At 35.0% G+C, this 18,082-nt stretch overlaps 2 protein-coding genes across 3 annotated transcripts in view; one reads left to right on the top strand and one right to left on the bottom strand.

Annotated features, from left to right (window-relative positions):
- The window catches only part of LOC139690098 (angiotensin-converting enzyme-like), a 25,821-nt gene extending 20,466 nt beyond the window's left edge, over positions 1-5,355 (top strand). The window contains exons 7-11 of the mRNA XM_071587328.1: positions 1,476-1,740; positions 1,955-2,058; positions 2,691-2,789; positions 3,750-3,887; positions 4,668-5,355. Coding sequence (XP_071443429.1) covers positions 1,476-1,740; positions 1,955-2,058; positions 2,691-2,789; positions 3,750-3,887; positions 4,668-5,019 — 958 coding nt within the window. The 3' untranslated portion in view covers positions 5,020-5,355. The remainder of the gene's footprint in view (positions 1-1,475; positions 1,741-1,954; positions 2,059-2,690; positions 2,790-3,749; positions 3,888-4,667) is intronic.
- LOC139690099 (SAC3 domain-containing protein 1) lies at positions 5,341-18,082 on the bottom strand. 2 transcript variants are annotated; one of them, XM_071587329.1, is made up of 7 exons: positions 17,974-18,082; positions 17,683-17,874; positions 17,426-17,587; positions 17,126-17,341; positions 14,329-14,466; positions 8,738-8,927; positions 5,341-5,580 (listed from the first exon to the last, which is right to left on the bottom strand). In XM_071587329.1, exons 1-7 carry the CDS (start codon positions 18,045-18,047, stop codon positions 5,458-5,460), a joined length of 1,095 nt encoding a protein of 364 aa, XP_071443430.1. In that variant the 5' UTR covers positions 18,048-18,082; the 3' UTR covers positions 5,341-5,457. The 2 variants fall into 2 exon arrangements, with proteins under 2 accessions (XP_071443430.1, XP_071443431.1); XM_071587330.1 differs by lacking the exon at positions 14,329-14,466.

Raw genomic sequence — 18,082 nt, 5'->3', positions numbered from 1 at the left:
CTCCACCTGTACAAAATACATAGGGATGATTCTCTGTGAGCATCCGCTGCCATTCGCAGACAAAGAGTTCTGGCCACCTAATCCACCAAACACTGCAAATGCCAGTGATAACACTAATATTGACTTCAGTATATAGTACAACATAGTCATGACTTTGATATAGATCATAGCTCTAGTTATTTCTTAAAACTTAAAATCAAGTTGATACCTGCAAACGACAAGTGGCAAAATAGTATACCCTCGCACATACAAAGCAAAGTGAATATTTGACACATTCGTCATTTACCTTTACTTTCAGTATTTCAGTTCATTGCACAAAGCTGGATGCAATGTATATGCATTTGTACAGTGAGGTGTTTCACTCGCTTCATTGAAGAAACTTTAATTGAGAAATAAATGAAATATGAATGTTTTCTTATTCATATTTCAGGTGAAATGATAGGTGAAGGGATGATGGCTCAGTGGGCTAAAATGTAGGTCATATTAAACTTCCTTAGTTGAAAAGTGTGGTGGTCATTTAACTATCCAATGTGTACATAAAAAATAACAATACTGAATATTTTCAACACTAAAAATTAGCAGCCATCCACTTCCTAATGCCTAGATTCTAATAAGCCCTGATTTTCAGTAACTTGGGCATCTGATGACTGTAAAATCAAACAATGAAGGCACCAAATGATGCAGTAGAGAATGTGTGTGGCAAAGTTATTTGGGAGAACACATTGCATACCAATAAGTTGTTGAATTGTTTTACTTGGCGGTGGCCAAGGACTCGCCTGTTTCATAACCTAACTGGTGCATTGCTCAGCACAAATGCATTACTTGGGGTTGCTGAAATGAAAAGAGTGAGGGACTAGACATATGATGCTTCTAGGATGAATTTTCCAAGCTGTAGTTGCAAACATTTTCTTGGCAGTCAAGAAAAATATAATGATACTCATATTCCATTGCCACGGCTCCACCAAATGTGGAGCTGTGGCAATTGAATGGAATGGCCACAGACATGTGAATGATAGATTGTTACAATAATTGAGCATCAAATTATCATTCAACTTTCTTTACAATACAAATGGAATGCTCTAATTTACAGCTAAACTTCAAAAATATTATGTGCTACCACTGTTTTAAAAATGGTCCATGTGGGACAAAATGCTACTTAGTTCTGGCTACAAAAATGGCACACAATTCAACACAAATAATAAATTATCACATGACAAGTCAATACACACATTGGGTTGCTCATAATCCACATGAGTCGCAGTGCATTTCCACCATATGTGCTTGGGACTCTTCCTAACCTAATATATAAAATATAAATATGCCACACATCGGAAATCAAAACATTTAAAGGACATTTCTCACCTGTCTCTCTTATGCCAATTTTATTTTAGTAGAACTTGAAATATTTCTTTTGTTTCCATTATGAGTCTTTTTTTTAATACTTTATGCATGGGAATATTTCTCTTCCAATGTAGGATTAAAATGTGCACAAGTATCAACATGGATGACTTCATCACAGTACACCACGAAATGGGCCACATAATGTACTTCATCCTTTACAAAGATCAGCCATATGCATTGAGAACTGGTGCCAACCCTGGATTCCATGAGGCAGTGGGAGACACAATTGCTCTTTCTGTGGCCACACCAAAGCATTTGAACTCAATTGGATTACTCAATGAATACAAGGATAGTCCTGAATCAGATCTTAATGCCTTGATGCTGACTGCAATTCAAAAGGTGAATTATTATTCCATAGTCAGACCAAATAATGAAACTAAATGGCTGCAATGGAAAAAACTGATGGCAGCAATTTCTAATGCTCTGCACAAAATTATGTAATCACTACTTGCATTCATCCAAATTTGCAGATAATATTATTCTATAATGGTTTCCAGGATTCAACATTTCATTTATTTCAATTGTTTTATTCCCAATGTTTTTGTATTCTTAGATTGTCTTCCTCCCATTTGCCCTGGCCCTGGACACTTGGAGGTGGGATGTATTCAGCGGCAAAGTGCAACCAAATGAATGGAATGACCATTGGTGGAAACTAAGGTATGAAAATTCTATCCCATAGGAACAAAAATTGATAAATCAGAGTCATTCCACTGGGAAAAGAAGTGTGCTCCATTCAACCCCAGGAACCTGCCACCTCTCCTTGTTTGCCTCATTTGCTTGAACTTCCTATTACCTTTCACCATACTTCCCTTCTCACAGAGTATCAAGTAGTACCAACAATTAAACTGAACTGTTTAAGCGAAAGGTGTAATTATGGTGACTTTCTGACTTTAATGAATGACTTTCCATTACACATTCATAACACTAAGGAACCCATTTTAATCAAATGTCTAAATAATATCTGCATAATGGGATTCTATTTGTCAACATTACATATTTATTGTCAATAAATGAGTTACAAAAGCATGTAATAAGTGTGTTAGAGCACTTATAATTTCAGCTCCAGTTATCATGTAAGCCTTTGCTTTTTATATTTTTTCTACTATCGATCAAGACAAGTTTACTTTCATGACTAATGAGTATAAACTAAAATTTTTCACAAAGCCAAACATTCCTTGTTAGTGCTACACAATTCATCACCAAAGTAAATATAACATCAATAAAATGTAAAAACAAGATTTGTGACTAAAGAGATGGCTCAAAGAGTTTAATTTTCTTTATTATTATAGGAAGGAACTCCAGAGACTGGAAGCTCCTGTAGCTCGAAGTGCTGACGACTTTGACCCTGGCTCAAAATTCCACATTCCAGCCAACTCTCAATACATTGCGTGAGTATATCTGTATAGCAGATAATGAAGTATTACCCTGCCTCACAGTTAATGCCTGTAAGATGCAGTTTCTAGTTTTACTGCCTATTATTGTATTAAACACCTACTTAAATTATAAAGAGTTAATATATGCACTGCCATAAACAGACCTTGACCCTTGCTCTTCACCACTGTCCAAAGCAGTTGATTTTGATGGTATAGGATTGCATTCTAGTGTAATTCATTAACGATTAATAAATTATACTTAATGCCTTAAAATATTACTAATTCATTTATAAATATTCTAAATTTATTATGAAAAGATTTTATTTATTATTCATATAAATTATATAATGTTTGCCTCGATTCTTCCTGAAACAAATGCATTTCAAATTTACCCCCCAGTGTTAGCGAATCGCTTTTAAAATTTGCCTAGAGCAAGTGTAAATTTTAATTGATTTCTTTTGCACTTTCCACTCATTCAAATAAATAACGCTGGATTGAAATAATAATAAACTGTTAATGTTATAATAAAATTTAAATAATACAAATATTTGGAAATTCTTACTACATAAATTCATGCTACTTACAGGAATGAATTGTAATGGGACTGTTTTTAAGAGTAATTTCCACATTCAAGTCTAAAATTAAAGATACCTTGGATTTGAAACACACAATTGGTTATTTATTAACAATATGGCCTTGCACATTATGGAAAAAATGTTCAAGTGTTTAGAGGACAAAAATGTTGAATAGCATATGCTCCCTCAGTTTTGGTTGAATTAGCATGATGCAGTGGTACTGTTTAACATATTCTGAACTTTTTCAAAATGTTTCTCGAAAACTTAAAACATACCCATCCCTGGAAGCACCTTACTTCTCTTGACATTTTGAACACTAGATTCTACTATGCAAAAAAGGTATAAATAAAAAATACCACCATTAACCTTTGCACATAATTACTTAATTTCCTATTAACAGGTACTTTGTGGCTCATGTGCTGCAGTTCCAGTTCCACAAAGCTTTGTGTATAGCTGCTGGAGAGTACAACCCTCAAGGAAACCTGCCCTTACATAAATGTGATATCTACAAATCGAAAGCAGCTGGTGATTTGATGAAGTAAGTTCATTAATTCCTTTCACTAGGTATAAATAAAACTTTAATTTCCTCACAATAATTATGCAAGAGCTAGTTTTTAAAGATCCAGAAACTTCAGAAACAAACAATATAAAAAGGTGATTGTTTAGTCAAATTTAACACACAGCACTTTTCATGAACGGACAACTTTATTTTAACGATTTACCAAAAACACATTCTGGTAATCCTACTAACTGCAATTTGCAGAACCTGCAAGTTTGCCTTTTCTTTGCAAGATCTTCACTGCCAACCCCAAAATTAGATGCTCCATTGTATTTAAAGTCAATGAATGACACATATTTGGCAATACTTCTGATTGCTAATTTAAAAATATTTTAATTAACAGTATCCCAAATAATTAAAATCTGAAATACCAGGTGAAGATTCTTTTACTAAAGAGCTACCTATTGGTTCTTCATTATGGAAGAAAATTATATATGTAGGTCTAAAATAAAATTTTTCAGTAATTTTAGTTTCAGAATGAAAATAGAAGGAATAAAAAAGTTACTTTTGTGACAATTCTTGATGTATTTAGATCCTCATTCAGAGCTAATCTATATAAATTGAATTGATGGCTAACTAAATATTAGACATAGAAGGTTCTTTAATGATGATGGCAAAAAGCACAAAGAATTTGTAATTTACTTGCAAAATATTAAAATATGAGAAAAAACTAAATTTAAATCTTGGAATTTAATGATGTAGGTGCATTGCTGCAGGTAAAAAATGCTAAGTATTGATTTTTCATCTTTCTTTCTGCAGACGCGGTCTCTCTCTCGGGGCAGCTAAACATTGGAGTGATGTACTTGAGATCATGACAACTGAACGGCAACTATCAAGCTTAGCCATTTTGGAATACTTTAAACCTCTGACTGATTTCCTAGATGCTGAGGAAGCAAAAATAGCTGAAGAGAGTAAAAAGGAGAATGTGGGAATTGAAAGGGAGTCTCAGGCACAGCCACTATCTAAGACTGAGACAAAAGAGCCAAAAGGCCCAGCAGACAGTACCATACCAATTGTAGTTGGATCTGTATTGGGTGCCTTTGTCATTGTTGTCATAGTAGCATTTGTGATTGGAAGAAGGCGTAGGTCTGCTGCCAATGAAGGGATGTGAGAAATTGGTAGCAATAAACCATTTCTAATGTTTCTTTGATGATGCTCATTAAAGAAATGTGCATGAAACATAATTCTTATACATTGATGAACACAAAACTTCCACTGAATTTGACAACATGAAAAAACATAAACCAATAAGAAAATTTACAACATTTACTGCACATTCAGTACTTGTGGCTGTGATTGGTTGGAATATGTGAGAGCTTCTTGAAATTGAAGAGCATTTCCAAAAATATTTTGATGTCAAAAAAAAACGATGTTAAGGATCAGAAGTAATACAGGGTGGCATGTATCTCTTATTTTGTATAATAAAAATTTATTTCTTTTTTTACAACTTTTATAAATTAGTTGAAAATTAACAATTAATAAAATCCAATAATATTTAGTACCACATCTTTTCTCAGGTAAATGTCAGAACAATTAAGATACTGATACTCTAATCACCAGTATTACTTGTAACTTTTACAGTTTTATAATCTTCTTTCCCAGTTAATAACATACCTGGAATATTTATGCTGCTCAGTTTTTGGTCAAGACATACTGAAGGCCTGGGTGTGATCTGTCAAGAGAAAACTTCCATGTACTCATTTCATCATATTAGATTGATGTAAAGCTAATTATATTGCTCAGGTAGCATTTAGTACTTAAACAAATCCTGAAGGCTGTTTCCAAGTCACTAATTGACTGAACTACTCAAAACTCTAAGATAATATTGAAAACATGAATATGAAGGCATATTAAATAATCAAGAAATTAAAGGAGAGCAACAATTCTTAAAAATAACAATTAATCAGGAAAACACCACAAGATTCTATAATTTTACAAACATTGCCAAGGAATTGTTAGCAATATTTCAAAGTTCAGAGACCCTATTTTTAGATTTTGAGTGTGGCATTATAGCGAACATCTTACATGGTGTGGGTAGTTGGGCCAAGGTCAAGTGAGTAGTTGGGTGACTGGAATGACTCAATGAAAAAGAGCACATGCATTTAAAAATATCCTTAAAGCACAAGTAAGAAACCTTCTAGAGAGTGTAATAAACACCAAACTGGATTATCTCAAAGTAGTCCCCATCGAACTCAATGCGCATCTCCGACATTTTCATCCAGTCTTTGAAGTCATGCTGGAAGGCTTTTTTGCCATGTCCTTCAAGTGCAGCCTTTCTCAATGCTTTCGATGAGGATAAATGCTTTCCAAAAAGGTGTTTCTCCACATTGGGCCATTGGGGATAGGTTTGGACTATAGGGATGATGAGGAATACACTTTACAGTGATTTTCATTAATTATTTCCTTGTGGTGTAAGGCCATGCATTATCATGGTTTAGCATCCAACCTGTTTCTTTGAATGTTAGCTTTTAGCGATTGTAATGACCTATGAGAATTTTAAAGACATCCACATAACATTCTCCATTTATAGTTGGGTACTGGTATGATATGCTGATATACCATCCCTTGAATATTGAAAAAATGACTTGCCCATAACTTTCCCAGCAGTAATCATTACCTTGACTTTTTTTAGCATCAGTTTTGGTAGAGATTTATGCAGAGAGCTAAGCTGCTTGCTCTCAGGATCAAAATGATGGACGTAAGTTTCATCTGCAGTGATAACCTTAGTAATAAACATGTCATCTTCCTGTAACATCAATGCCAACTGTGAACAAACCTGGATTCAAGCCTCCAGTTGTTCGGGTATTAGCAGTTTCGAAACTAATCACGCATAGACACACCTTATGACCTATTCTTTGTTACCAACATATGGGTGGCACCCAAAAAATTTCAATATTTCTGACTACTCTTGATGTTATCAAACAACTTTTCTAATGATGGTAACTGTATTGTTAACAATGATCTCTTTCATAAGGGCTAAAGGGACCAGAGAGCTGGGACTACCTTCCTTTAAATTTGATAGTCTCCCTCTATAAACTATGCTATATGAAAGAATGGGCTCTCCATTAGCCTCCTATAGCATTACATGCATCTTGATTGAAGATTTTTTAAGGTGAAAACAATTTCAATACACTGTCAAATGTTAGTTATTGAGGAGCTCTTGTAAATATAAGGTGTTTAGTGCAACGAACCAGGAAAATTCCAAACTTTTTTCTGAAGTGCTTGGGTAAACTCCTGGTTTTCTGGGATGAAATCAAGCTTTTTCTTTGAGGTTAAAATGCAATATTGCACTCGGGCCTAGAAGTGGCCATATATGCTGACAAAAAAAGGACTTCATAGACCAAGCTACCGAGAAATGCCAACAAAGGTAATGACTGGGAATCTAGGAAATGAGATTAAAATAGAGACAGAATCCAATTGAAGATAGGGTGAAAATTACAGAAATAATATAATTAGACTAAATTCAATAAATTTGCCTTAATTTTAATACTAAACATACAATTCACGAGCATAAGAGAAAGTACATGGGTGTGGAGTATCTCCATATTACCAACAGTACATAGTCTATCCCTTACATTGAGTACACAGCATGGGCTGGGATAGAAGGTATAAAAAAGGTTATGATGCTGATTAATGGTTTAACATAATATTCCCTTTTGAAAATGCGCTCTCATGATTCAGCTCTACTTGATACTTACCATACACACTCCTGGAAAATAATAATTTTTTACTAATTACGACATGAATTATATATATTTAATAACTTTATTTTCCATTAACATAATATTCCTTGCATGACACCCAAATTCATCCATAGTTTAAAAGGGCTCAAATACCAAATAGAACAAACAACTTAACACACAGGAGCAATGGCAGCTAGTAAATAAGAGCTGTGGAGTTATAGTATTGCCTTATTTTTTTATGAGAAGCATCCCTTCTTAGTTAAAGTCACATGGTGAAAACAAATGAACATTCTCATATGTTAGACATACGGCTTTCCCAGCAATGCCAGCTAATATGGAACCTCATCATGTAGAAATGTAGTCTGGGCTAAGATAGGTGGAATGGAGTGGCAAAATTCTGTCCCCATGCAATTTGTTGGGAAGGGGGATGGGGTTTAAAATGAAGTTTATACGAGAAATTGGGCTGCAAGGTTCTAAATAGCCAAAAACCAAATTGGCCAAAGAGCAAATTGTCAGCCAAGCTGGGCCAAAAACACTTCATACTTTTCAGATAGAGGGCAGGGATGAGTTGCAGCAGGATGGTAGGTGGGAATAACTTGGGGCAGAGAAAAGGCGTGACGCCAATGAATTTACAGACTCGAAGACAATGCTACCAAATAATAAGCAGTAGCTTCCTGAGGACTAAGGTGACAATCTGAGAATTTCTTCAAATAATGCATCCATGTTCAAAAAAGTAAAATTTTCTAATAAGTTATTGCAAGAAAAAAGTGAACTTAAATGCAAAGGATCAAATTTTTAAAATTATTATTTCATTTACCTTCCATAATGCAGAAAACAGAAATATTGTCACAATGTCAACAGCAACCTGGCTATAATATGGTGATTACATTGATTTACTTTCTTTGCCTACTTTTTGTTGGTGCTGTTTCATTGGATTTTGTGGCAAAACAGATTAAGAGAGGTTTGAAAATAAGCAAGCACTATTGATCTGATAGCCTATAGATCAAGAATTATTAGACCAGAACAGTAACAATTGGTACAGCTCTTCCTTTGGTTGCCAGTTACCACTGCTATGTATACATATTTTTAAAAAACAAATGAGAAAGGGTATCTCAAAATAATAAAAAATATATATTTTCTACTCACTAGCTCAACTGTTCCATCAAAAGATCCTTTCAAAAACTGCACACCACCTTGTGTATTACAAACTTTATAATGAGTGCAATCTTCCAAGATATATTCTTCACTGGAATAATTAAGTATGCTCTGCAAATCCTTGATAGGAAATCTAAGATTCTTGCTACTGTAGGAAATGCTCATTATCTTCAAAGCTCTTCTGTAAAAGTTTGAGAATGCATAAGAATTAAACATCAGTAAATGCCATAAATTAAACAAGTCCTGAGTTCCGTACAATCAATTTTATTACAAATTTGTCTTCCTCTGCAAATTTTACATGTACTTGCAATGCATTGTCCACCACTCTTCTTTCGCTCTATTTGCTACCCACCTCAGTTTATTGTTTAACTCTTTAACTTCCTTTAACCAAACTCTGTATTTACATTCTTCCATTTCCTTCTCTTATACATATTTCTTTATCATCTACCCAGTAATCCATGGTTTCCCTGTCCTTTTCCTATTCACTGTTCCTATAATTACATCTGCGGCTTTCCCATTTTTCCTCCATAGTATATAGTATACAGCTCCTTGTCCTCCCTCATAATTTTCTTTATAGTCAGTCTTTACCCCTTTCTCGTTATTCCTGTTGATCCCTCCAAATTCCATTTCCTATACCATCTCCCCTGTTTTAGGGAATTATGGTCTGAGTCCACATCCGCTCCCGGGAAACGATGTGAAGTATTCATGCTATTCCTAACCATTATAGAGTCTAACTGATATCCTCATGTATCCACGGGTTTTCCATGTGTACTAGTATCTATACATTTTGTGCTGCCTAAACAATATACAGGGGTCATTCAATTAGTTAAGAGACAAATTCTCTCTTTTACACTATTAAATGAATCTTTACCATTATTACAAGGGTGTTAGTTGGCAACCTTGGGCTGAGCTCTCATGAGCTGTTTGATTATTTTATGTCAACATAACCTCAAAATCTTCAGTTCAGCATACCAATTCCACTAGAGGGGAGGCCTCATGGATATTTGCCATTGTAAACATTGATGTCGGGGAAGTTCACTGTTCATAATATTAAATTTACACCATACTGATCAATTGAGATAAAGGAAAGTTTGCGCTAGGTACCTAAGTACTAAGTCAGAAAAAAATCGGCTAAATATTTATAATTGGACTATGACTAAATTCAGCCTGTTTAAAATACACTGAGCATCACCAAAGATGATTTTCTGAAAGAGCTCACTGACATTGAGAAAGAGTAATGGAAAGCTGTGAAGTACATCAATGAGAAATTTGAACAATCAATCGGAGAATGGAGATGAAATATAAATCTATTTTGTATACATGAAGGTAATGAATGGGACTTGAAGGTAGAATACATTATACCTTTGAAATTTATGGCTTGCATTTCATCTACTCATTTTATGATTACTTATGCCATTGGACAACATTTTACGAATTAATCACCTTAATGCCTGCCATTGTGTACCTCAAATTTCTAGATCCAAGTTTTTGGGAGTTGTTATAAATAAAAATTTATCATGGGATGAACACATATGCAATCTTCGTAGCAGGTTAAATTCCATTTGCTTTCTTATTAGAAGTATTAGGAAATCTGTAAGCCTTGATATCTTACTTTCAATTTATTACGGAGAATTTTATTCTTTAATTATCTATAGTATTCTGTTCTGGGGTTCTTCCCCTCATTCTGATTCTATTTTTAAAGCTCAAAAATGTTTAATACGATTAATATGCAATGCTCCCTACAATGCACCTTGTCTTTCCTTCTTCAAAAGGTTAAATATTCTGACTGTTCCATGTATTTACATTTATGTCGTATGCATTTTCGCTAAAAGTAATATATCCAATTATATGACAAATGACAACGTTCATTGCCACCAAACCAGAGCCTGCAGAGACCTGCATCAAACTTATTGCAGGACTTTAAATACATCCCTGGGGCCTAAATCAATGGGCCTCCTTGCACTGAACAGGCTCCCTTACGATTTTAAGTACGTAAAGGATCCAGTCCTGTTCAAAAAGAAATTAATATCATTTTTAAGGAAAGAACAGTTTTATTCTGTAATGGAATTCATGGAGAAAAAATAACCATACTGAATATGGAATATATTTTATGCAAAAAATTTATTATTGTGTCATGCTTTTCTGAATTTCATCATTGTTTAACATCTATATGTACATATGACGTGTCCTATACACTTATCTGATGTATCTATTACACTGTGTCAGTGTCTTCTGGGCAAATAAAGATTATTATTATTATTATGTCTTAACTTCGTGAAAAAGTATATCTTATTAAATGAATGCTCAAATTATATTTGTCATTAAATTCAAGAAATTCTTCATAGAAAGCCTTATATTTCCTTAACCATTCCTATGCATTGCAAGATTTTTTCTCCTGATTCAAAAAAGGTATTCTACCTATTTAGAAGTAGATTTTGAATGATCCATAACAACTATTAACTTCTAAGTATTGCAAGAATTTCCTCTTTCTTTGCTCTACATTACTGCTTCCTTCATTCCTTTGTAACTTCTGCCTACCTATATGCTACCAAAAAGCCTACTCTCTTCCTTTCTCTAGTCAACTTACCCAATATTCTCCCTTCCATTACAGACTTTAACATATCACTGCCTCCCAATCATTCCCTTTATCCACTTGCTCTGCCTTTTCATGATTTCATAGTAACTTTGTTTCTTCGGGCATTTTCCTACCTCTGTGTTCACTTTATGTTGGACCGAGAGGAGAAATTACTTTTTCCTGATATAACAGCTCAAAAACCCAATATTTATTTCAATCAGTGCTGTTTTAAATTTGGATAAATATATTATATGAAAATAGCCAATTTATCACCTGGTGAAATAGGAAAGTACATTTCAAAACAATGAGAGGGTAAATATATTCAGATTACTGGAAATTTTCAAATTTACTACAGAAATTTAGATACTAAGACTTGCCTAACAAGGCATCTTGGCTAACTTGGCATCCACACAGCATTAAATTGTTCTTCAATTCCATATACTTTCTGCCTCCCTTCAATCCATCCAATATGCAATTTCTTTTCTTACACCTTCCTTGATTGCCTAACATTTACCCCTCAATTCATCTTCAACATTCCATTGCCCATCATTTTTTCCTGAATCCACTTCTCCTGCTTCCTTTGGACCTCCCTCCTCCCCTATCATGCCTGGCACTACTTCATTGGTTTTCCTTTAAATTAATATTACCATATCCATCTTTCTTCAAACCCACATTTCAAAAACCTCCCAAGAATGACCATGTTTCTGGGTAATATTAAACCACAGTCCATATCAAAGTTTTCACACTCTTTTCTTAACAAGATATGTAAACTTTTCCACCAGCTCAAGTTTTTGCCCTCCCATTTTAATGTTTAACTTTGCTTTCCTCATTCTCAAATTCTCCACAACACCTGTTTTGCCTACATTGATTCTCATCCCATTTCCATCACACTGATTTTCTAATGCACTCATCAATGATTGGCTGACTTGCAAACTAAAGCTTGATCATCAGCAAACCTCATTGAACTTATGAATATTCCATTGAATTTCATTCCTATCACCCACTCCTTACCAAGCCTCTTTTATCACCTCTCAAAAGTATGGTTAATAATGGACATCTCTGCCTGACCCCTATTCCTCACACTTCATATTCTGATTCTTCATCCACCACATACACCTCTGAGCAGTCTTAGACATTTACTGGTTGCAGATAAGATGTCAATCCCTCCAGTCTATGCCTTAATTCTGTAATACATTCATTTATTTAACCCAATTGCCTCTATCTAATGACTTCTTGAAATCTATTAAACAAACAAATACATCCTGATTGTACCTTATACTCCTCTCTATTATCTGGTGGCTTAATGAATGCTATAGCATCACACAAACCTCTCCCTTACCTGAATCTAACTCATCAATAAATATATTTAAAATAGGGACACTACTTAAACAAATCCGTTAATGTGTGCACATAACAGTAGGAAAGTAGAGGCAAAAACTAGCAAAACAGTAAGCAAAAGAGTCAACCATTACCATTCAACATGCACATTCTCAGAAAAAGCAGCAAAAAAATTTGAAGACTTAATTACCAGAGGAGAAATAGTGAGGTTAGATGAAATAACCTTCCTCCACATGAGAGACATGTAATTATCATAGAAAAATGTGAAGACCTTCAGAAATTCAAGAATTTCTCCACGCGAAATCATTCACCTGGAGTGGGATCCCCAGATTTGAACCCAAAACCCTTGATCCCAGGATTGAAAGTAAGCGATTAGCTTTTCCTCTCAGGAATTCTCATATTTGTGTGTACAGTAAAGGGTACTTCATTAACCCTCTAAGTGCGGCGGGCCGATTTATCGGCTTTCGTATCCCTGGCGAAAAGTGCGGTGGGCCAATATATCGGCTCTTGCGTAGGCTATTGTTTAAATCGCTGTAACTCATGGTTTTTTCTTTAATAATTTATGGTTTTTGTGCTATCAATAGGGTGAATTCCATACAATTATATAACACATTTTTAAATTTTTTATTAGCAATTTTAACTGCTTTTCAAAAAGTATAATTCTTACTATAATTTTATGTTCAGTTTTGTACATGTCGGGAAGCTCAGCCTAATTGTCTGCTCATTTTTTTTTCTGAGCGGTCTTTCCACTATGAAAAGCCACTGAAAGGCTACTAATCTGTTTTCATCTGTAATCTCTTGAATGTGTTATGGTGTGGTGGTGTTGATATATAACTGCTTATTCAGACTTTGTTGATAAGATGGAAATGAGAGCACTGCTTTGTAATCATTTTGGTTTCTCTTGCCATCCATCCTATCTAATCATTTTCACCCTGTGTATTGGATTACATTGTCAGCAGTTCTCCGTGAGTTAGAACTTCATTTTTTTTCTGCCTTTAGATTGTAAGCACATTGCCGCAGTCTCAAGGAAAGGGGAAAAGTCCCAATTTGACTCAGTGAGATCAGCCTTTTCAACAAAATCTAACTATGCAGAGGCTGACAAAAAGTTTGCTATTGACTGGTTTTTCTTTATTTATTTATAATTTTTTCTTCATGTCTTTTTGATTCTTTCTCTTTGTAAATATGGTAGTTTTATTGAAAAATGTTTTAAAAAAATATTAGTATTGTGTCTAAAAATCAAAATATTATTGCTAAAAAAATATTCTTCAAATTTATAATACTGTAATAATTACATTTATTTTTCAGATGATTTAAATGTATAGCATCATTATTAACTACAATATTTTATTTTAAAATAAAAAACTGCATATGGATATCTAAAAAATTAACTTCATAATGTTTTTTCCCTAAGGTGATACATTTTCTTAAATTACCCTTCGCACTTCTCACTAGTACCCCTGGAATCCCCACTGCACTAGGAGGGTTAAAGTTACAGTCAAGACATTCCCAGTTTCACTAGACCTAAAGAGACTTCAATTTCATGGCCTGGGTTCTTCAAATATTTTGTAAACAGCTAATTTTCTTAAACCTAGACATAGACTGGAAAAATTGAGCAATAATGATTCATTCAAATGTTTTTTTAAAATGCATGCTTATTTATAATACCAACCGCCTAATAGCAGGAACATGTAAACTGGCAGCACAGGATAAAAGCAATGGAAGCTCCTTCAGCAACTTGAACACCCGAACATAGTTTCCATGCCAGAAGGCCAAGCTCACGGCCAGGGCAATTTCAAAATCTCTGGTCCTAAAAATATTATTAACACATGAACTCCATAAGGTTAAACAAGTTTAACTCAAATCATAACAATAAGACTGTCCCCGGACTATTAAAATTTTGGATGAAAGTAGAAGAGCAGTGATGCTAATCATCACAACAGCCACATTTTTTTTAATGCACTCGAGTTATTATACCTCCAAGCTCTACTTTTATCTACCTCCTCCACCCAACTGCCCAGATCTGCTTGCACATTAGGACTGCATTCCTTTGCTTGTCACTACTTCTCTCTTCTTCATTATCCATAATTATACCCATGCACACTCAACCTTTTGGTGTTTAACCCAATGCTCTTTGCTTTCTCTATCATTCACTGACTTTTCCACTACCGTAGCATCCAAAGACCTTCAGATATCCAATTTTTCCTTGGTAAAATATTTTTCAGTCCATTGCTATCGTTGCAATTGATACTTTTTAGTCAAAAATGGGCCAAATTTTTTAGAGTAGTAACGCTTGTCTACTGCTTAAATGTCTTTCAAAGCCCTAACCAAGATAATATGCAAACTTACCATAAAAGTTCTTCAAGGAAATATTAAATTTATCTGCATTACTATTATGTTTAGGTGCATACTGCACCATATCAAAATCCCAAACTAGGTTTTGAGGCCAGACCATGGATCCAAGTTTTCACAATCTCCTGTAGAAAAGATATGAAGCTCTCAAGCAATGGGTCTATATGATGTGGGGTCAATTCTACTTATTGATAGAGTCAACATTAGGGTAGTTGGGATGATTATACCTAGTTTTGGGCTCCCCCAAACATCCCGACCCAATGCAAAAAAGTTAACCTAAATAAATTTACCACAAATAAACCTACAATAAATAAAATACTAATTTTAAAATTGCAAAATAATATTTTCCATACCCTCCTTCCTAATATAAACTATTCCCTATCCCACTTACAGACAGATTCCCAGGAAGTTTTTCAATACCTCTGCAAAATAACCCTCCATCGCTCACCTGGCCCAGATGCTCTCAGCCCTAAATTTATTCACAATTGCACTTCAGCCTTCTCAAAACCTTTAGCCATCTTGTTTAACCGCTGTTTTTCCCGAGGAACTAACTTTCCCTCCTCCATGGAAATGCACCAATATCATTCTGATACATAAAATAGGTCCCAAGAATGATAATTCAAACTATCGTCCTATTTCTTAACTTCCAATCCTGTCTTCTGTTTCGGAACGTATTATTTTCAACAGGATTTATTATTTCACCTCTCCCTTTTTATCTTCCCAGCAGCATGGTCTCCTACCAGGCAGATCTTGCCCGACAAATCTTGTCATCTTTCAGCACCACGCCGTCAAAGCAATAGAAAAATCAAGTCAACTAGATGCCATCTAACTTGACTTCTCAAAGGCTTATAACACCCTCCATCACTAAATCCTCCTTCATAAACTCAGCCAACAGTTTGGCATACATGGTATATATTCCTCAGCCTTCTTTCTAGCTCGCTCTTCAACAGAACCCAGTATGTGTTACTCTCGGATGCTTCTTCCTCTTGGTCCACTGTGATGTCTGGAGTTCCCCAGGGCAGTGTCCTTGGGCCATATCTTTTCAATTTATTCGCTAATGATCTTCCTTCCAAAATTCTTTCCTAACAGGTCCATACTCTTCTCTACGCTGATGATTGCAAGATTTACAAGCACAACAAATAAACTATACTTCTGACTGTATTCACCTTCAACTTCCCTTAAATCAAATTTCCCTAAGGTGTGCTACCTGGAAGCTTAACTTAAACCCTGGAAAATGCAACATCATGACTCTTGCTCTGAAAAAAAAGCCCTGATATTCAAATACCCAATAAGCTCAACTCCCTTAAATAGAGCGACAACCATGAATGACCTTGGCTTTTAACTGACCATAAACTAAATTACTCTGACCACATACAGACCGAAAAAAATAAAGCAATGCCCCTAATAGGCCTTCTTTATCGCTTCACAGAAATTAAAGATCCAATTGCACTCCGTTCGTACTTCTCAACAATTGTCCTTCTTATAGTATCATATTGCTCCCCAATTTGATCCACTTCATCCCCAACTAATCTAAAATCCCTTGATTGCATCTCTCACTTCTTTGCCAAAATAGTCAAACACTGAGTCCCACATTTCTGTAATATGTCCTCAAATGCTGTTCTGTTTTCTTTATCTATTTCTAGTCCCAAAAACCACAGACTTAAAGCTGATTTTAAACTCATCAATAACACCCTAAACTCGACTGTTGATTGCCCTGAACTGCTCTCTCTCTTCAACTTCAGGATACCAACTCGATCCACCCCCACCCACTCCATCTGCCAATTCCTAGAATATCTCTAACCAAGTGCTCACCTTTATTTCGCCTCTCCTCCCATCCAAATTCACTCCCTCACACTGTCGATCCTTCTTTTATCATGCAACAATTTCACCACCCAAGCTTCATCCCACCTCTCAACAAATTTAATTTTTTTCCTGCCCATGTTCGGTTCTCATTGTTTATTGTTATGCTGTTATTGTTTTTGTCCTCTTTCATGTTTTTTATATTTTTCACTGTAAATTGGTGCTACAGCTGAATGTGAATAATGTTTTAAAATAAATAAATAAATATTTTTTCATTAATCTTTGAATTAATAATTAAAAATTTTACATAAACATACCTCAAATAAGTTTTTTTTTCAATTCCTCTATGAATGGCTTCATAATCACCGAGGTTACTGATTAAGTAAAGTGCTTCAAACTCTGGATTATAACATATTTTCCCCTGATTTATCATACTCTGTTCATCGTACAGGCGAAGGATTTTTTTCAAACACTCTTGAAGATATTTTGAATTGATTACAGGGTCATATTTGTACCTTGGCTCACAGCAGAGTCTGAATTGGAAAAAACGAGCATGATGATCTTAAAATCTGAATAACAACTTCCACGAATGTAGAATCAAAGCCAATGGCTCTTACCTGTATCCAGAGTACACAAGGAATCTGGAAATGCTCTCGAATAGAGAAATGCAATCCCAACCATCGACACCTTGAATGACGGCATCTTGATTAACAGCTCGTATGCGGTCAAATATAAAATCGTACTCCGATGACCAATCTTCAGATCGGTCAAAATCTAAACTTGGATGAAAAAATGAGTAACACTTGTTTTATCTGGACGGAGATCATCTAGCTCCCACTCACTTAACATATGAATAGCACCATGAAAAAATTACTTGGAAAATAGGTATGATACGGTCTTTTCTAGAACAGGCAATGGTCGAAGTTCTGATGAAGACGAAGCTTTACGGCCAGCCGCAGATCGACTAAATGTTTTTACGGTTTTCTTAGGGTCAGCCAAAGGTTTTGGTAGGCTTTCGGTTCCATCTAATATCTCTCGAGGATGTAAAAGCTTCTCTCTTTCACGCCTGTGTAGGAAAAGGATGTTTTATTATGTATCAATAAAATAGGCTGTGGAGGACAAAACAACGAACTCCTTTCAGAGAATAATCAGTATTCTGACTTACAAACACCGTTCCTTCTCTGGGCACATATGCATACAAGTTCCTCGCACATACACATTTAAAATTTGCGAGTCCATTTCGACAATACCTTCAAATGAGCTAAGCAACCGAA

Source organism: Hetaerina americana, unplaced genomic scaffold (assembly GCF_022747635.1).
Source record: "Hetaerina americana unplaced genomic scaffold, ioHetAmer1.1.p SCAF_3, whole genome shotgun sequence".
NCBI lineage: Eukaryota > Metazoa > Arthropoda > Insecta > Odonata > Calopterygidae > Hetaerina > Hetaerina americana.
This window is presented reverse-complemented; position numbering and strand designations above follow the sequence as displayed.

Bases quoted from the DNA above. Each gene is read 5' to 3' on its own strand.
- LOC139690099 (XM_071587329.1), bottom strand. From the start codon at position 18,047: ATGGACTCGCAAATTTTAAATGTGTATGTGCGAGGAACTTGTATGCAT. The intron at 17,875-17,973 runs GTAAGTCAGAAT...TTTCCTACACAG, and splicing joins CCAGAGAAGGAACGGTGTTT to GCGTGAAAGAGAGAAGCTTT. The intron at 14,467-17,125 runs GTATGTTTATGT...TAATATTTTTAG, and splicing joins GAAAAAAAAACTTATTTGAG to GACCAGAGATTTTGAAATTG.